This window comes from Callorhinchus milii, unplaced genomic scaffold (assembly GCF_018977255.1).
Source record: "Callorhinchus milii isolate IMCB2004 unplaced genomic scaffold, IMCB_Cmil_1.0 Scaffold8, whole genome shotgun sequence".
In the NCBI taxonomy this organism is placed as follows: Eukaryota; Metazoa; Chordata; class Chondrichthyes; order Chimaeriformes; family Callorhinchidae; genus Callorhinchus; species Callorhinchus milii.
This window is the reverse complement of record NW_024704749.1, coordinates 8,941,849-8,954,586: the sequence shown is the minus strand read 5'-3', so window position 1 is coordinate 8,954,586 and position 12,738 is coordinate 8,941,849. Positions and strand designations below refer to the sequence as shown.

The following is a 12,738-nucleotide window of genomic DNA, read 5'->3' as shown; positions in this document are numbered from 1 at the left end:
GACTACAAAGCAATAGATTATAAAGTGACCTCCGTGTAGCTTCTTGTTTGACTCACACCAGAAAAAGTGAGGAAAGTGCTTCAAGGCAGCGTTTGATGAAATATACCAGTAAACTTTACTACGCATGTCTGGCTGACATCCAGTCTCTGGAGCAGTGTATGTGTCTGCTTCGTATCTGGTTCAGAATGCAATCCCGTAGAGTTCAAGACGATATCAATCAGGGATCGTAGAAATAGGCGGACAGGGGCCCGGTCAGCCCAACACGTCTGTTCATTTCATGTCCCGTCAAATGTCTTATTAAGAACTGCCAAAAGTTCTTCCAAGAAATATCAAAGGGAGACACAGACAATAACTGTATCCATGTTCAGGCAGCCCCATCTTTGGAGGCTGACACTGGGAGAGACTGGGGCTCTACAGAGGACTGTAAACCGCACGTCTCACGCGCACAAACCGGGCCGCAGGGCAGAAAGTCTCCGCTCAATGCACTGTTTACCTGAAAGAAGAAAAAAAAGAAAACGTCGTCTTATTCAGGAGCAAAAATCAGCGGGGAGTACGTGTCCAAACCTGAGACCGTGTAGCCTAGGAACTGAGACAGTCTCTCACTGGCTGATGTCAAACCAATACCGAAGTAAAGTTCCAGGTATTTCAGTGATGCACAACTATAATAATAATCCTTTCATTTGATATAGCGTCTCATCGCGTCTTCGAGACATCTCAAAGCGCTTCACAGAATATACTGTAAAGTGTAGTGACCGTGTATTTGGTGGACGAAATGCACGAGTGTATATTTTGTGGGAATGACTAGTGTTGTTATACAACACGACATTCGTGTAAAATCAATTCACGTCTCAAAAGCTTTCAAAAGAATACCGATTCGAAATGGAAGTGAAGATCAGTCGGGTCAGCGACAAGATCGTGATGGCTTACACTTGCTGATGGCGTCCACGTCTGCCTGGTCTGTGATGATCTGGGTCAGACCCTCCATCAGCAGCAGTGCCTTGTGGTATCTCTGCACATAGTCCCTCGCCTGCTGGAACATCTCATCCAACGCTGCTGCCTGTACCTAGTCACAACAGCGCACAAAATTACTCTGCAAACCTGGAGCCACTGAAACCAGCTCATCACTCACGCCAGCTGTAATGCTCCTAAATATCCGTACCAGAAAATATCGCCAAGAACATTCAGAGCAACAATTAACCTGCACCTTTCACGTAATAACAATAATAATCCTCGCCTTTGATCTAGCGCCTTATCACATCTTTGAGACGCCTCAAAGCACTTCATCGAGTGAATTGACTGTATATTTTTGTGGACAAAACGCAGCAGCCAATTGCGCACAGCAGTGTCCCCACGAACAGTCGTGGATTGAGTGAGCAAATTATTATTTTTTTTGTGATGTAGCACTTTCAGGACATGGACTTTAACGAACCTTGTCAAGTGCTTCACGAACACAGGACACAGCAGAAACATGCTAGCATTGCACCAGCAAGGACACACAAACCGTTTCCTCCCCCAATAACTCGGGGCTCCCACTCCCACCCAATAGCCTGAGTCTCCCCCGCTCTCCCACCCCAGAGCCCTTGTATCCTGCCCGTGTTGGGGCTGTACCATGTGCACGGCGTAGCTGTAGATGAGTTTCTCAGCGGTGATGCTGTTGATTCGGTCCATCAGTCGCTGTTTGTCCAGGAAGAAGCGCTGAAGACGAGTACTGAGACCCTGGCAGAAGGTCACACACACCTTGTACAGCTCGTTCAACTTCTTCACCACTGACAAAACACAAACGGTTTGTTATTTCAATCTAAAATCAGGGTTAGTTCCAATCCAAACCGAGACTCTTGACAGTATTAACGAAGTTTGACTAATTATTCTCCTCTTCAGGATCTCACAGGATTTCTAACCCGATGCCCCACTCATTCAGTCATCGCCGACCAACAATAACTTGGGATAGGCATTAATGTTCTTCAGAGCTGGGCCAGCGTCTGTGTCATAGAATCGTAGAATATTACAGCACAGAAGAAGGCCATCCGGCCCATCGTGCTACCCAATCAGTCCCACTCCCCCGCGCTCTCCCTATATCCCTTGCAAATGTTTCCTCTTCAAGTACCGATCCAGTTCCCTTTTGAAAGTCGTTAGTGAATCTGTTTCCACTACCCTTTCGGGCAGGGCATTGCAGACCATGTCACACTAGAGTTAGACACAAACTGTTGTTGGGACCGTCTCACACCTTGTTTGACGGCAGCCGACGGGTAGAGCTTTCCGGATCTGATGTGGATGCGGCTGGTGTCCAGGGCACAGGATAGCAGCTCTGTCACTTTCATGTAGAGAACCAGCTGTTCAGCGAAGCTGCGGAGACATTAAGGAGGAGGTTTGGTGACCTTCGGTGAGGCACAAGTTACCTTCGCTCTCTTTATTTACAGAGACGTGAGGCGTGACGTTGGTTGTTTTTTGTCACCATATCAAGTAAGGGAAGGGGGTGGTCTCTGTCTGTCAATTAATTTACTGCCGTGAGGGGGTGGGGGGGGTTGTGGGGGAGAGAACAGGTCATCCCGGTTCGTAAACATATCAACAATGGTCAATGGCAGGGTTAGGTTTAAAATCGCGCGGCAAAGATCACCGCATATCCCTGTCCCTCGCCGTTAATGGCCGGGTTTTCATCTCCCCCCGCTCCCCCGAACTCCCTCCCCAAATCCCGCAGCGTTTGTGCCCTCTCTTCCAATCTTCAAGGCATAACCCGTTGACCGTGCCTCGGGTCCCCTCCTCCCCTCCACGCTCACTGCTCCGCTCTGCGTCAGTCGAGTGGTTTGAGACGTGACGCAAAATAAAAGGTTCTGCTTACAGTGCAAGTTGCTTGGACTTTCTCTCCCCCTCCTCACGAAGGTCGTTTCCCTGCACCAGCCGGACTCCTCCTTACTGCTCTGCCCCAGGAAAGGAATGTTTCTAAGCAGACTGGTGACTGCTGCCGCCCTCCCCCTCCCCTCCCCTCCCCGCCCACGGGGACAGGACAGGATAATTCGTAGGTTTAATAATAATAATAATAATAATCCTTGCATTTGATATAGCGCTTTTCACGTCGGGAGGACGTCCCAAAGCGCTTCACAGAACACACTGTAAAGTGAATTGACTGTATATTTGTGGGCGAACGCGGCAGCCAATTGCGCACAGCAATGTCCCACAAACAGTCGTGGATTGAAAATGACCAATTTATTATTGTTTTTGTTTTTTGGAGGGATTATTATTAGGCTCTGTGTGGAGTAAGGAAACTTGCCCAAGGTTTCGCCCTGTGCCTGGAATTGAACTCAGGTCTCTCACTTGCAAAGCGAGTGCTCTAACCACTGAGCTACAGGACTCCACAATGTGGGCAGAGGAGAGCGCGCGCGTCTCTCACCTCCACTCTCTGCTGAGCAGACTGATCTGATCCATCACCTCGCTGTCCTGCAGCCGACCCCCAGAAGCCACGGAGCTGCACATCTCCGCGGAGCTGCCCTTCGCGTCCGCGATCTCCATCACGCAGCTGACAAACACCAGCGTGAAGCGCAGGTTCTTCAAGATCTCGGTGTGTTCCTGCTGTTGTACGGTGTACAGAGGACAAAAAGGACTACATGTGAGTACACGCGGAGCCCGTCCCAGCTGAAACATTTTCGCGAGTGTGAGCAGAAAATGTCATTTATTTCCAGAACAAATTAAGATAGATTTCTGCTAGAAATAGGATACACTTTGAGACACGTTGTCAAGTGACTGCCCAGGATGGCGGATGGTGAACTGGGTGGACCTTGGGTCTTCCTTCTCCGAGCAAATTCTTACGCTCTCGTTTCCTTGCGCCAAAGTTTTGACTCAAACGAAAAACGTTCCTCGCGACAACGACCACCGCGAGCGTGTTACACGGCGCCTTCTCACGTGCAGCGTCCCCTCGGGAACATTCACCTCCATTAGTGTTTCTTCGGGCAGTTCTGGGGCTTCAAAGGTCACCATGGTCTCCATGTTTGCGGCCAGGGCGTCTGTGTAAACGAGGCGGAGGCTGAGGAGACCGTCGCTGACTATGGGGGGTGCTCCGGGAGCTCGGGAGGAGCATCGCCCACCCCCGCAGTCCAGGCAGCTGGCCCAACCGGTGGAGCCAACTGGAAAGACAAGACAAGAAGAGCTGTAAGTCGAGCGAGCGATTCCCAAACCAATAAGTGGCCGATAAGCTGCAGCACATGTGAGTGAGTAAGCGAGCGAGCGAGCGAGGGAGGGAGGGAGGGAGGGAGACCGACCAACACACAGCTCGAGTCTGACATTCCCATTCATTAACGCTGAGACTCTGGAAGAACTCACAAGCCACAAAAGTGCAACAAGAGGCTACGGGGAGAGCGCGGGGGGAGGGGGGAACATTTGGATAGCTCTTTCAAGAGCCAGCACGGGCATGAGGGGCCGAATGGCCTCCTTCTGAGCTGTACGATTCTATGATTCTATGAACCGGGAGTTACAGCTCCACCGCGCACAGATGAACGTACAAATACCTGAGAACGCTCTTGTGTTGGGTTGGGCGGAGGTTGTTCCCTTGGGAGGTGACCCCACAGTGAACACCACGGGTACCGGACTGCCTGCCCGACTAGCAGCCCCTGAGCACACGGTCGCCGCTTGAGGACATTTTGGGGCTGCAATAGAACAGCAGGCGGACAACATCAGCTATAGAGACCACATCAACAGGTGTCCCTCCCCCACCTCGGGCCACCCCCTCCCATCCCCCCACCCTCCGGCCACTCTACCCCCAACTCCAGACACCAACCCCCCCCATCACCCCGCTGCCGATTGTTATAGCACGTAACCCATTCCATCCGTTGGTCTCTCTGGTTTCTGACTCTTGTTGCCGTCCGTGTCTGGGATCTGATCTCCAAAAGCAGCTTTCAACAACAGGTCGGACAGTTTGCCAGCGCTCGGCGACCTGCAGAAACAGAAACATTACCCAGTCGTTCGTTCCCTCCATCCCTCCCTCCTTCACTCACTCACTCGCTTACTCCCTCCCTCACTTACTCCCTCAGTCCTTCACTCACTCCCTCCTTCACTCACTTACTCCCTCAGTCCCTCACTCACTCCCTCCTTGCCTCCCTCCCTCACTCACACCAGGGTCCTCGAGCGGGAGAACATCCTGGGATAAAGATATTTGGACCGTTACAAAGTTTGGGGAGCATTTTTTTTGCGCGCGTCACGAGCTTCACGCGATCCACAGACACAATGTATTGCATTCCGGTTGCAAAGCGTTTTTGCTCGATCGACCCTCCCCGACGGTCTCCCTTCGCCTCCCGAAGGCGCCGCGTTTAACGCCGGGGGGGGGGGGGAGGAAATGGTCGCGAGGGACGCGTGCGTGGTTCGCGTCTGCCGCCGACTTGCCTGCCGAGCGTCACGTCCTCCTGAGATGTGCGGTGCTCGGCCAGCAGGCGCGGTGCCTCTCCCGGGTCGGGCACGGTGGGAGCGGGAGCGAGCACCTGATGTGCAAACATTCGGACCAGATTGTGGGAGCTCGGTACGATCGGGAATTCGAACGGGGAGATGGCCTAGGAAGCAAGGAAAGCATCATTACTGCCCCGCCTGCCCCCGTACCATCCGGTCCCCAAGCCCGTGCCCTACCCCCCACCCCAGCCCCCGTATCGAGCGAATTATTTGCCTGTGACTGGACAGAACAGTCACACAAAGCCTGTGGGTGCGATACCTTGGTCGGGGAACCAATGATGGTCGGCAGCGGGCTCCTCTGCATTAACTCACAGAGCTTGGAGCAGGATGGCATCGGTCTGCACGGCACCAGCCCAGGCCCCCGGGCGTATCCGTACTGCGTCACGGCAGGCTCGGAACGCTGCTTCTTAATCCTGTGCTGCGTGGCAGGCAGGGCCGAGAGATTGGGAGCGCTGTGCAGTCTGCAACGCAGGGCGAGCTGATCCGTCTCTGCTCCTGTGTTACGAAAGAAAACGTTACGGTTCCACCCGGTTCCGAGTTTCCCCGTCCCAGTCCACCCAGAGCCAAATCGCCCGCCGTGTCCGTCAGCAGCCCGTGTCCTGAGCCCCGGCCGGGAAGTGAGTCAGCGACAAATCCAGGGATTGTCGGCCAGGACACCGGGAGGAACTCCCCTTCTCTTTTCCAAACATTGTCAAGGCGTCATTAACATCCGACAGAATGGACAATGCTGCGACCACAGGCCGGGGTGAGGGGTTGAAGGCAGGAATTCTGTTGCTCTGATTTTGGTCAAGTAAAAGCAATTTATTATGGCTTTGGTCATTTCAATCCACGGCTGTTCGTGGGGGACGCTGCCGTGCGCAATCGGCTGCTGCGTTTGGCCCACAAAAGACGCAGTCAATTCACTTTGCAGTGTATCCCGTGAAGCGCTTTGAGACGTCTCGAAGATGGAAGGATTATTACTGTCATTAGCGGTAGTATTTTGATGACAGTAAAAGGTGAAGTGAACACCAGCTCGGGTGGCCATGCAATCACTTGACGGAATGTGAAAGCGATCAGACCTGAAAATCCTGCACCCGACTGTGCCGAACCTTACCTGGGAGTGAGGTCGGGCACACCTTTGAGACCCCACAGAGTAGTTTCCGAGCCCAAAGGAGCCCTGAGGAGGCGAGATTCCAGCTCGGCTGGAAACCTGGGCAGTAGATTCCCGGCCTGATCCCGATCCTGATCTGAAAAGCACAGGACGTCAATAAGAGGACAACCCGCCAGCACACCAACACGCTAACGGCACGCTAAGGATGCTACCAGCTCACACCGCCAGCGCTCAGTATCGAGGCTCAGTCACTGACCTGGGAGAAAGGCTCTGCTTGGGTGACTGCAAGTTCTCTTCGATCCGCTGGAAGTTGTGGAGTTGGGTTGGGACCGGTATTGGAACTGACTCTCCGTAACTGCCAAGTGTCCTCGTCCGTCTACAGGGAGAAGGTTTGTCATAAGGAGTTGCTGTCTGAGGATCCTCTGCACTGACAGACGTGCTGGGAAGCGTAGAAACACAGCCATCAACAACGACAACAACCTCCCCCCCCCCCCCGACGCCCCAGCCTTAAAATCCCTTTACTGGGCAACGTTGTCTGAACATTTAAGTGAAATGTATCTCAAATTAACTCCAATAATTCTCCCCAATTTTTTTTCCGCCATCGAGGCCGAGACCTCGACAACTAAATGATCAGGAATCCCAGGGACGAGTAGCCAGGAGGGTTGCTGGGCCTCACACAGACCCCCCACCCTCACCCCCCAACCCGGACACGGCGTTCCCGATCCAGGCGCTGCCTGTGCCCGTTGCCGAGCTTCACACGGAGAATTCCGAGCAGCTTTCCGGCTCAGTCGTGCACAATCTGCAGCTGAACTGAAGCTAATTTTAACTGCAACCACCGCCCCCCCACCACCCCCCCGACCCCAGACTCAGCTCAGGGCAGAAGGACTCGCACTCCTCCCCGCCCCACACCCCTTCCTCGGCCCCACCCCCAGCTCCGCCCAGATCCCACACCGCTCCCCCCCGTCCCCCAACCCCACCCGCTCCGGGGCACTGCCCCGAGTGACGGGCGCTTACCCAGATGGGCTGCAGGAACAGCTGGACGCTGAGGATGAGGAAATTGGGCCCCGACTCTCCATTCCCGCCGAGGTCAGCAGAGACCTGCTCAACACAAGAGGCCGATTAGAGCTGGCAACGTCCTGCGCAACACAGCGGCGGGGGTGGGGTGGGGCAGGGGTGAATTCTTCTCACCGCTGAATCGCGACACTTACCCGCTCAGCACCAAGCTGTCCCCCGCGGTCCTTTCCTCGTCCACGCCCTCCGCCAGGTCACCTGCCATCGAACAGCAAAACTCAGCTTCTCTACAGTGCAACCAACGTAGAACAATACCTCCCCCACCCCCCCCGCCCCCCTCCTCGCTGGAGCCTCACCCCCCTCGTCGGACCCTTCCTTCACCCTCCCACTCCTCACCAGCCCCTCGCCTACTCCCTCCCCCTCGCATTCCCCCTTCCCCCTCACCTACCCCCTCCCCAGTGCCCTCGCCCACCGCTTTCCCCTCCCCCTCGGACACTGACCGGGGACCTGGCTGCTGTACGGCACAAGCACGAAATCGTCAATGTCGCAGGCGGAGTTCTTGCCGCTGTCGGTGGAGCTCAGCAGGAAGCCGGGAGAGGCGGGCGTGGGGGGAGCCAGGGTCCTGTCGCTCAGCTGTTGGGCTCCGCACAGCGAAACGTTCTGCCGCACAACGTATGGTCATCAGACAACGAAAGGCAAGGGCTTCCGGGCGCCCCCCCCGCCCCCTGCCGTCACCGGCCCCTCGGGACAGCCGGAGCCTCTGACGCGCTCGCGGGTTACTCACCGGGGGTGAAGCCAAGTGGGACGTGGAGGAGCTGCTGCAGGAGCTGCCGGAGGCTGAGCCGGGGTCTGACCGCATCTGGACCGGAGCCGCTGGAGAACGCAGGAAAAGGCAACGTCAAGAGCGTCCGCACGGGCGACGCAATGCGGTGACGGAACGCGGGAAATTCAGGAACCCTCCACCCCCCCCCCCTCCTTTCACTTACATTTCCTCAGTGACGTGCTGATCTCCAGGAACGGGTGGTGGAAAAACTCACCTGCAAAAAGACCCACAGTTACTGACGCAGGGAGAGGAAGCCGAGGGGTGGGGGCGCGAGGTGTGGTGGGTAGCGAGAGGGGGAGGAGGAGTAGGGGAAGACCAGGTGGGGGGGGGGGGGCAACAGAGAGGGGGACGATCACTTACTGAACTCCATGCGCTGTTGATGATCGCGCTGCAGGAGGCCGAGCAGCAGGTTATGGAGGTCGCTGGACGTCTCTCTGGGAATGCTGTCAGCAAGAAAAAGACCGGCCAGAGAATTAAACCTCAACGCCCCGTTTCCTCCATTGCTCCCCGTCCGCAGCCAGAGCCCGAGTATCGGGGACGTCCTCCCGATGTGAAAGGCGCTATCTAACCTGATATCTAATTTGTGGTTGCTGTGTGTGCCCGGCTCCATAAAGAGCGCAATCCCACGTATTAGTTTGACTCCTCACCTATGCTGGATGGCTAAATTCCTCGGGACGCAGGCGCAGGGGACGCACCCTTCGACGATCCTATGATGTGGTCGCGCGGAGCAGCGATGCTGCGTTGCGACACACCAGATAGTTTCAGCCCCCGTTAAATGCACGAAAGATTTGTTAGGACGACAAACTTACTTTGGTGTTAGGTTCCTGTTTTTCTCATAGAAGAGTCTGAGGTCCTGAGGGCTGTTGGCCTGAGAGAGAGAGAGAGTGAGTGAGTGAGAGAGAGAGAGAGAGAGAGAGGGAGAGAATGAGCACCAACACGCAGTGAAATGACTCTGTACATGGCGGCTACGAGGGGTGACAGGCACACGTGTACCCCTCCTCGCTCCGACCCACCTGGAAAGGGGCCTTGCCGGTCAGGCACTGATACACCATGGTTCCGATGCTCCAAAGATCAGCCTTCGCATCGTAATGTTGCGACATGATGACTTCTGGGGCCTAAGGAGAAAGCAACAGAAGCTCGAGCTGCTCAAGACAGAAACGGCCGCTGTCTAAAGGGAGTCATGCTTACGGAGCTGCCTGAGCGTGAGGTTAAGGTGCCAACCGTACCAGAGGCCCCTCAGACCTCGAGGTGCTAAGCCATGGTTTACCAAGTTTATTGGGACCGAGCGCCTTGGGTCGTCCGCCCGATGTGAAAGCCGCTATACAAATGTAGTTTTGCTGTTGCTGTTCATTGCTTAATCCAGCTCTGCGTCAGATGTTATCAGTCACGACTGCTGGTTGGCTCAGTGATACTGGAGCTCGGGCCAGACAGCTTTGCCCCGGTCAGCACTTTGCTGAGACACACGTAAAGCTTTTGTTATATTATGTTTGTTACAGCACATCCGGCCACTCACCATGTACATGGGAGACCCACACAGAGTTGCTGCTAGCATGTTGCTTTGCAGATATCGAGCAAAACCAAAATCAGCTGATTGAAAACAAAAGGGAAAAGAGAGGTTAGAGTAATAGCGACACAACCACTGAGTCACATTACAGCAGCTTCACACCACCCCGCCCCACTGACATCCTGCTCTCAATGCGAAGGTTCGTGGAGTTAATTACTTCAGATCCTATTTCTCTGGTGTGGAGTAAAGAACTGCTGACGACAGTTAGTCTGAATATGTAACATCACAGACAGAATATCATAATAATCATAACAACTCAGAACCAGAGTGACATCCATGGGATCTGGAACCCGCTCATTACTGCCCAAATTCCACGTAGGATTTACTGTGCCTTCAACCATGACAAAATATAGTTTCAAAATAATAAAGGGATTCGATAAGGTAGATACAGATAAACTATTTATCCTATTGGGGGAATCCAAAACAAGGAGACGTATCTTAAAATTAGAGCTAGGCCATTTAGGAGTGAGATTAGGAGGCAGTTTTTTCACCCAAAGGGTACAACAACAACTTGGATTTATATAGCGCCCTCCACGCCAGACGGCGTCTTAGAGCGCTTTACAGTAACAGATCCCGGGATCGAGCCAGGGGGAGGGGTGGGAAGGTGATCAAAGGCCGGTCGAAAAGAAAGGTCTTCAGCAGAGACCTGGAAATAGGGAGGGAGCGAGACAAAGGGAGTGAGGAAGGCAGTTCCAGAGCCTCGGGGCGGAGTGGCTGAAGGCACGGCCGCCGAGGGTGGAGCGGAGGACTCGGGGGATGAGGAGGAGGCCAGACCCGGAGGAACGGAGGCAACGGGTAGCGGAAATATGGAGCTCTCTCCAAAAGGCTGTGGATGCTAGATCCACATTTCCAAGAAATATGAGGTAGATAGATATTTGTTAGGTCAGGATATTGAGGGATATGGGGCCAGTGGGTGGGTAACTGGACTTGAGGTACAGATCAGCCATGATCTTAGGAGTCCTGCAGCTCAGTGGTTAGAGCACTCGCCTCGCAAGCGAGAGAGCTGGGTTCGATTCCCGGCAGTGCCAAACCTTGGGTGAGTTTCTTTACTCCACACACACGCCTGATAATAATCCCTCAAGAAAAAAAAAAAAAAAAATTGGTCACTTCAATCCACAACTGTTTGTGGGGACATTGCTGTGCGCATTTGGCTGCCACGTTTCACCCACAAATATACAGTCCATTCACTTTACAGTCTATTCTGTGAAGCGCTTTGAGACGTCGAGAAGACGTGAAAAGCGCTATATCAAATTCAAGAATTATTATTATTATTTATCTTATAAAATAGTGGAACAGGCTTGAGGGGCTGAATAGCCTACTCCTGTTTCTATGTCTCTAAAATGTAGTCAAGTTTCTCTGTATTTCTTTACAAGAGTTTTTTTTAAATTTCTTTACGAATAACTTTAACCCTTCAAGCATCAGGTCGCAGGTGGACGCAGCAATGAGCAGAGCTCTCCAATGGCCGGGGCACGGAGGAGCTGGGGTCTCACCGATCTTGATGCAGATGGTGCTGGGGTTGGACTTCCTGCCTCCAGCACACGTCAGGAGGATGTTCTGTGGCTTGAGGTCCCGGTGGATGATGCCTTTACTGTGCAGCAACTTCATCGCTCCCGCGATCTGCTGGAGGAAAACTCTGATGGTGTCCTCACTGAGGGTGCCTTTCACTGCAAAGCAAACCAGCAGTGAGACACAGTGGGGAATGACCCCCACCCCCCTTCCCTCCCCTGCCCCCCACTGGCCCAACATCAAATCTTAGGACACTCACCATGCAGATAGTCAGCCAGGTCACCTCCGTTACAGTACTAAAAAAAACACAACGTCAAAATGAGAAGAAGATATAATAATCCTTGCATTTGAAACAGCGCCTTATCACATCTTCGAGACGTCTCAAAGCGTTTCACAGGTTATATTGTAAAGTGATTTGACTGTATATTTGTGGGCGAATTGCGGCTGCCAATTGCGCACAGCAGTGTCCCACAAACAGTCGTGGATTGAGTGACCAAATTATTATTTTTTTTATCATATTGTCTGTAATAGCGTGGGAAAAGAAAAGAGGTCAGAGGCATACTCACCTCCATGACCAGATACACAGCGTTTGTCATCTCCTGCAAGAGAGAGGAATGATCAGGAAGTGTGGCTCTGAAATAGATTCAACAAATGATATTTCACAACAACTGACTGTACGTTCAGTACAGAATCATGTTCTAACAACCCTCTGGGTGGGGAATTAACCGAATCGGTGCTAAATTATGGGCATTTTTGTGCTGCGAACCCTACACACGCAAGAAACAAGAGTTGAAACTGGTCTCAGATTGATTCTAGCCAACATCCTGAGAAGATGGTCACCCACTGTGTCAGGGATTTCAAGTACCAACGTGTCAAAGGCCAAAGTGTAACTCACGACATCCCAGCTCCACGCAAGAGTCAGGAGAGGATTTCTAAGGTACCTCTCCTAATCTCGCATCAGTTTCAGTAGTTTAATAAATTAGACACAGAGATGATTTGATATAAAAATAGAACCAGCAGGTAATCATAATCCAGGGGATCCCAGGCCTCAGATCCTATAATTAGATCACGTTAGCTCACTCCTGGAGTAGCAGTTTCAAGAGATTTTGATACCATCTCCGTCAGCTGCTCTCCGCATATTTGTGGTGACTGACTCACTGGTAATTCATTAGAATCATGGAAATTGCAGCTCAGGCCGAGGCCATTGGGCCCATGTAGCCACGTCCCCCAATGGATCTCTCTGCTCTCCTCCCAATTCCTTGCCTTCTCTGCTCCCCTTTTATATTTCTCTTCTTCAAATATTTCTAAATTATAAGA

General features: G+C 53.0%; 2 protein-coding genes across 3 annotated transcripts in view; both read right to left on the bottom strand.

Moving 5' to 3' along the window:
* The window catches only part of pus1 (pseudouridine synthase 1), a 3,624-nt gene extending 3,262 nt beyond the window's left edge, over positions 1 to 362 (bottom strand). Inside the window, exon 1 of the mRNA XM_042337376.1 lies at positions 348 to 362. Within this exon, the coding sequence (XP_042193310.1) occupies positions 348 to 362 (15 nt within the window). The remainder of the gene's footprint in view (positions 1 to 347) is intronic.
* On the bottom strand, positions 1 to 12,020 carry ulk1b (unc-51 like autophagy activating kinase 1; the record flags this gene model as incomplete). 2 transcript variants are annotated; one of them, XM_042337580.1, is given in 24 exon segments in its annotated part: positions 1 to 493; positions 928 to 1,063; positions 1,609 to 1,766; positions 2,225 to 2,343; positions 3,386 to 3,564; positions 3,922 to 4,115; positions 4,497 to 4,634; positions 4,806 to 4,921; positions 5,368 to 5,531; positions 5,687 to 5,922; positions 6,521 to 6,648; positions 6,774 to 6,956; positions 7,532 to 7,615; positions 7,726 to 7,786; positions 8,029 to 8,188; positions 8,313 to 8,401; positions 8,515 to 8,565; positions 8,712 to 8,794; positions 9,161 to 9,219; positions 9,365 to 9,466; positions 9,865 to 9,938; positions 11,406 to 11,579; positions 11,681 to 11,717; positions 11,988 to 12,020. In XM_042337580.1, coding segments are annotated over 24 exon segments (2,814 nt in total), but the record flags the coding sequence as incomplete, so codon positions are not given.
* Between the last annotated feature and the right edge of the window lie 718 nt (positions 12,021 to 12,738).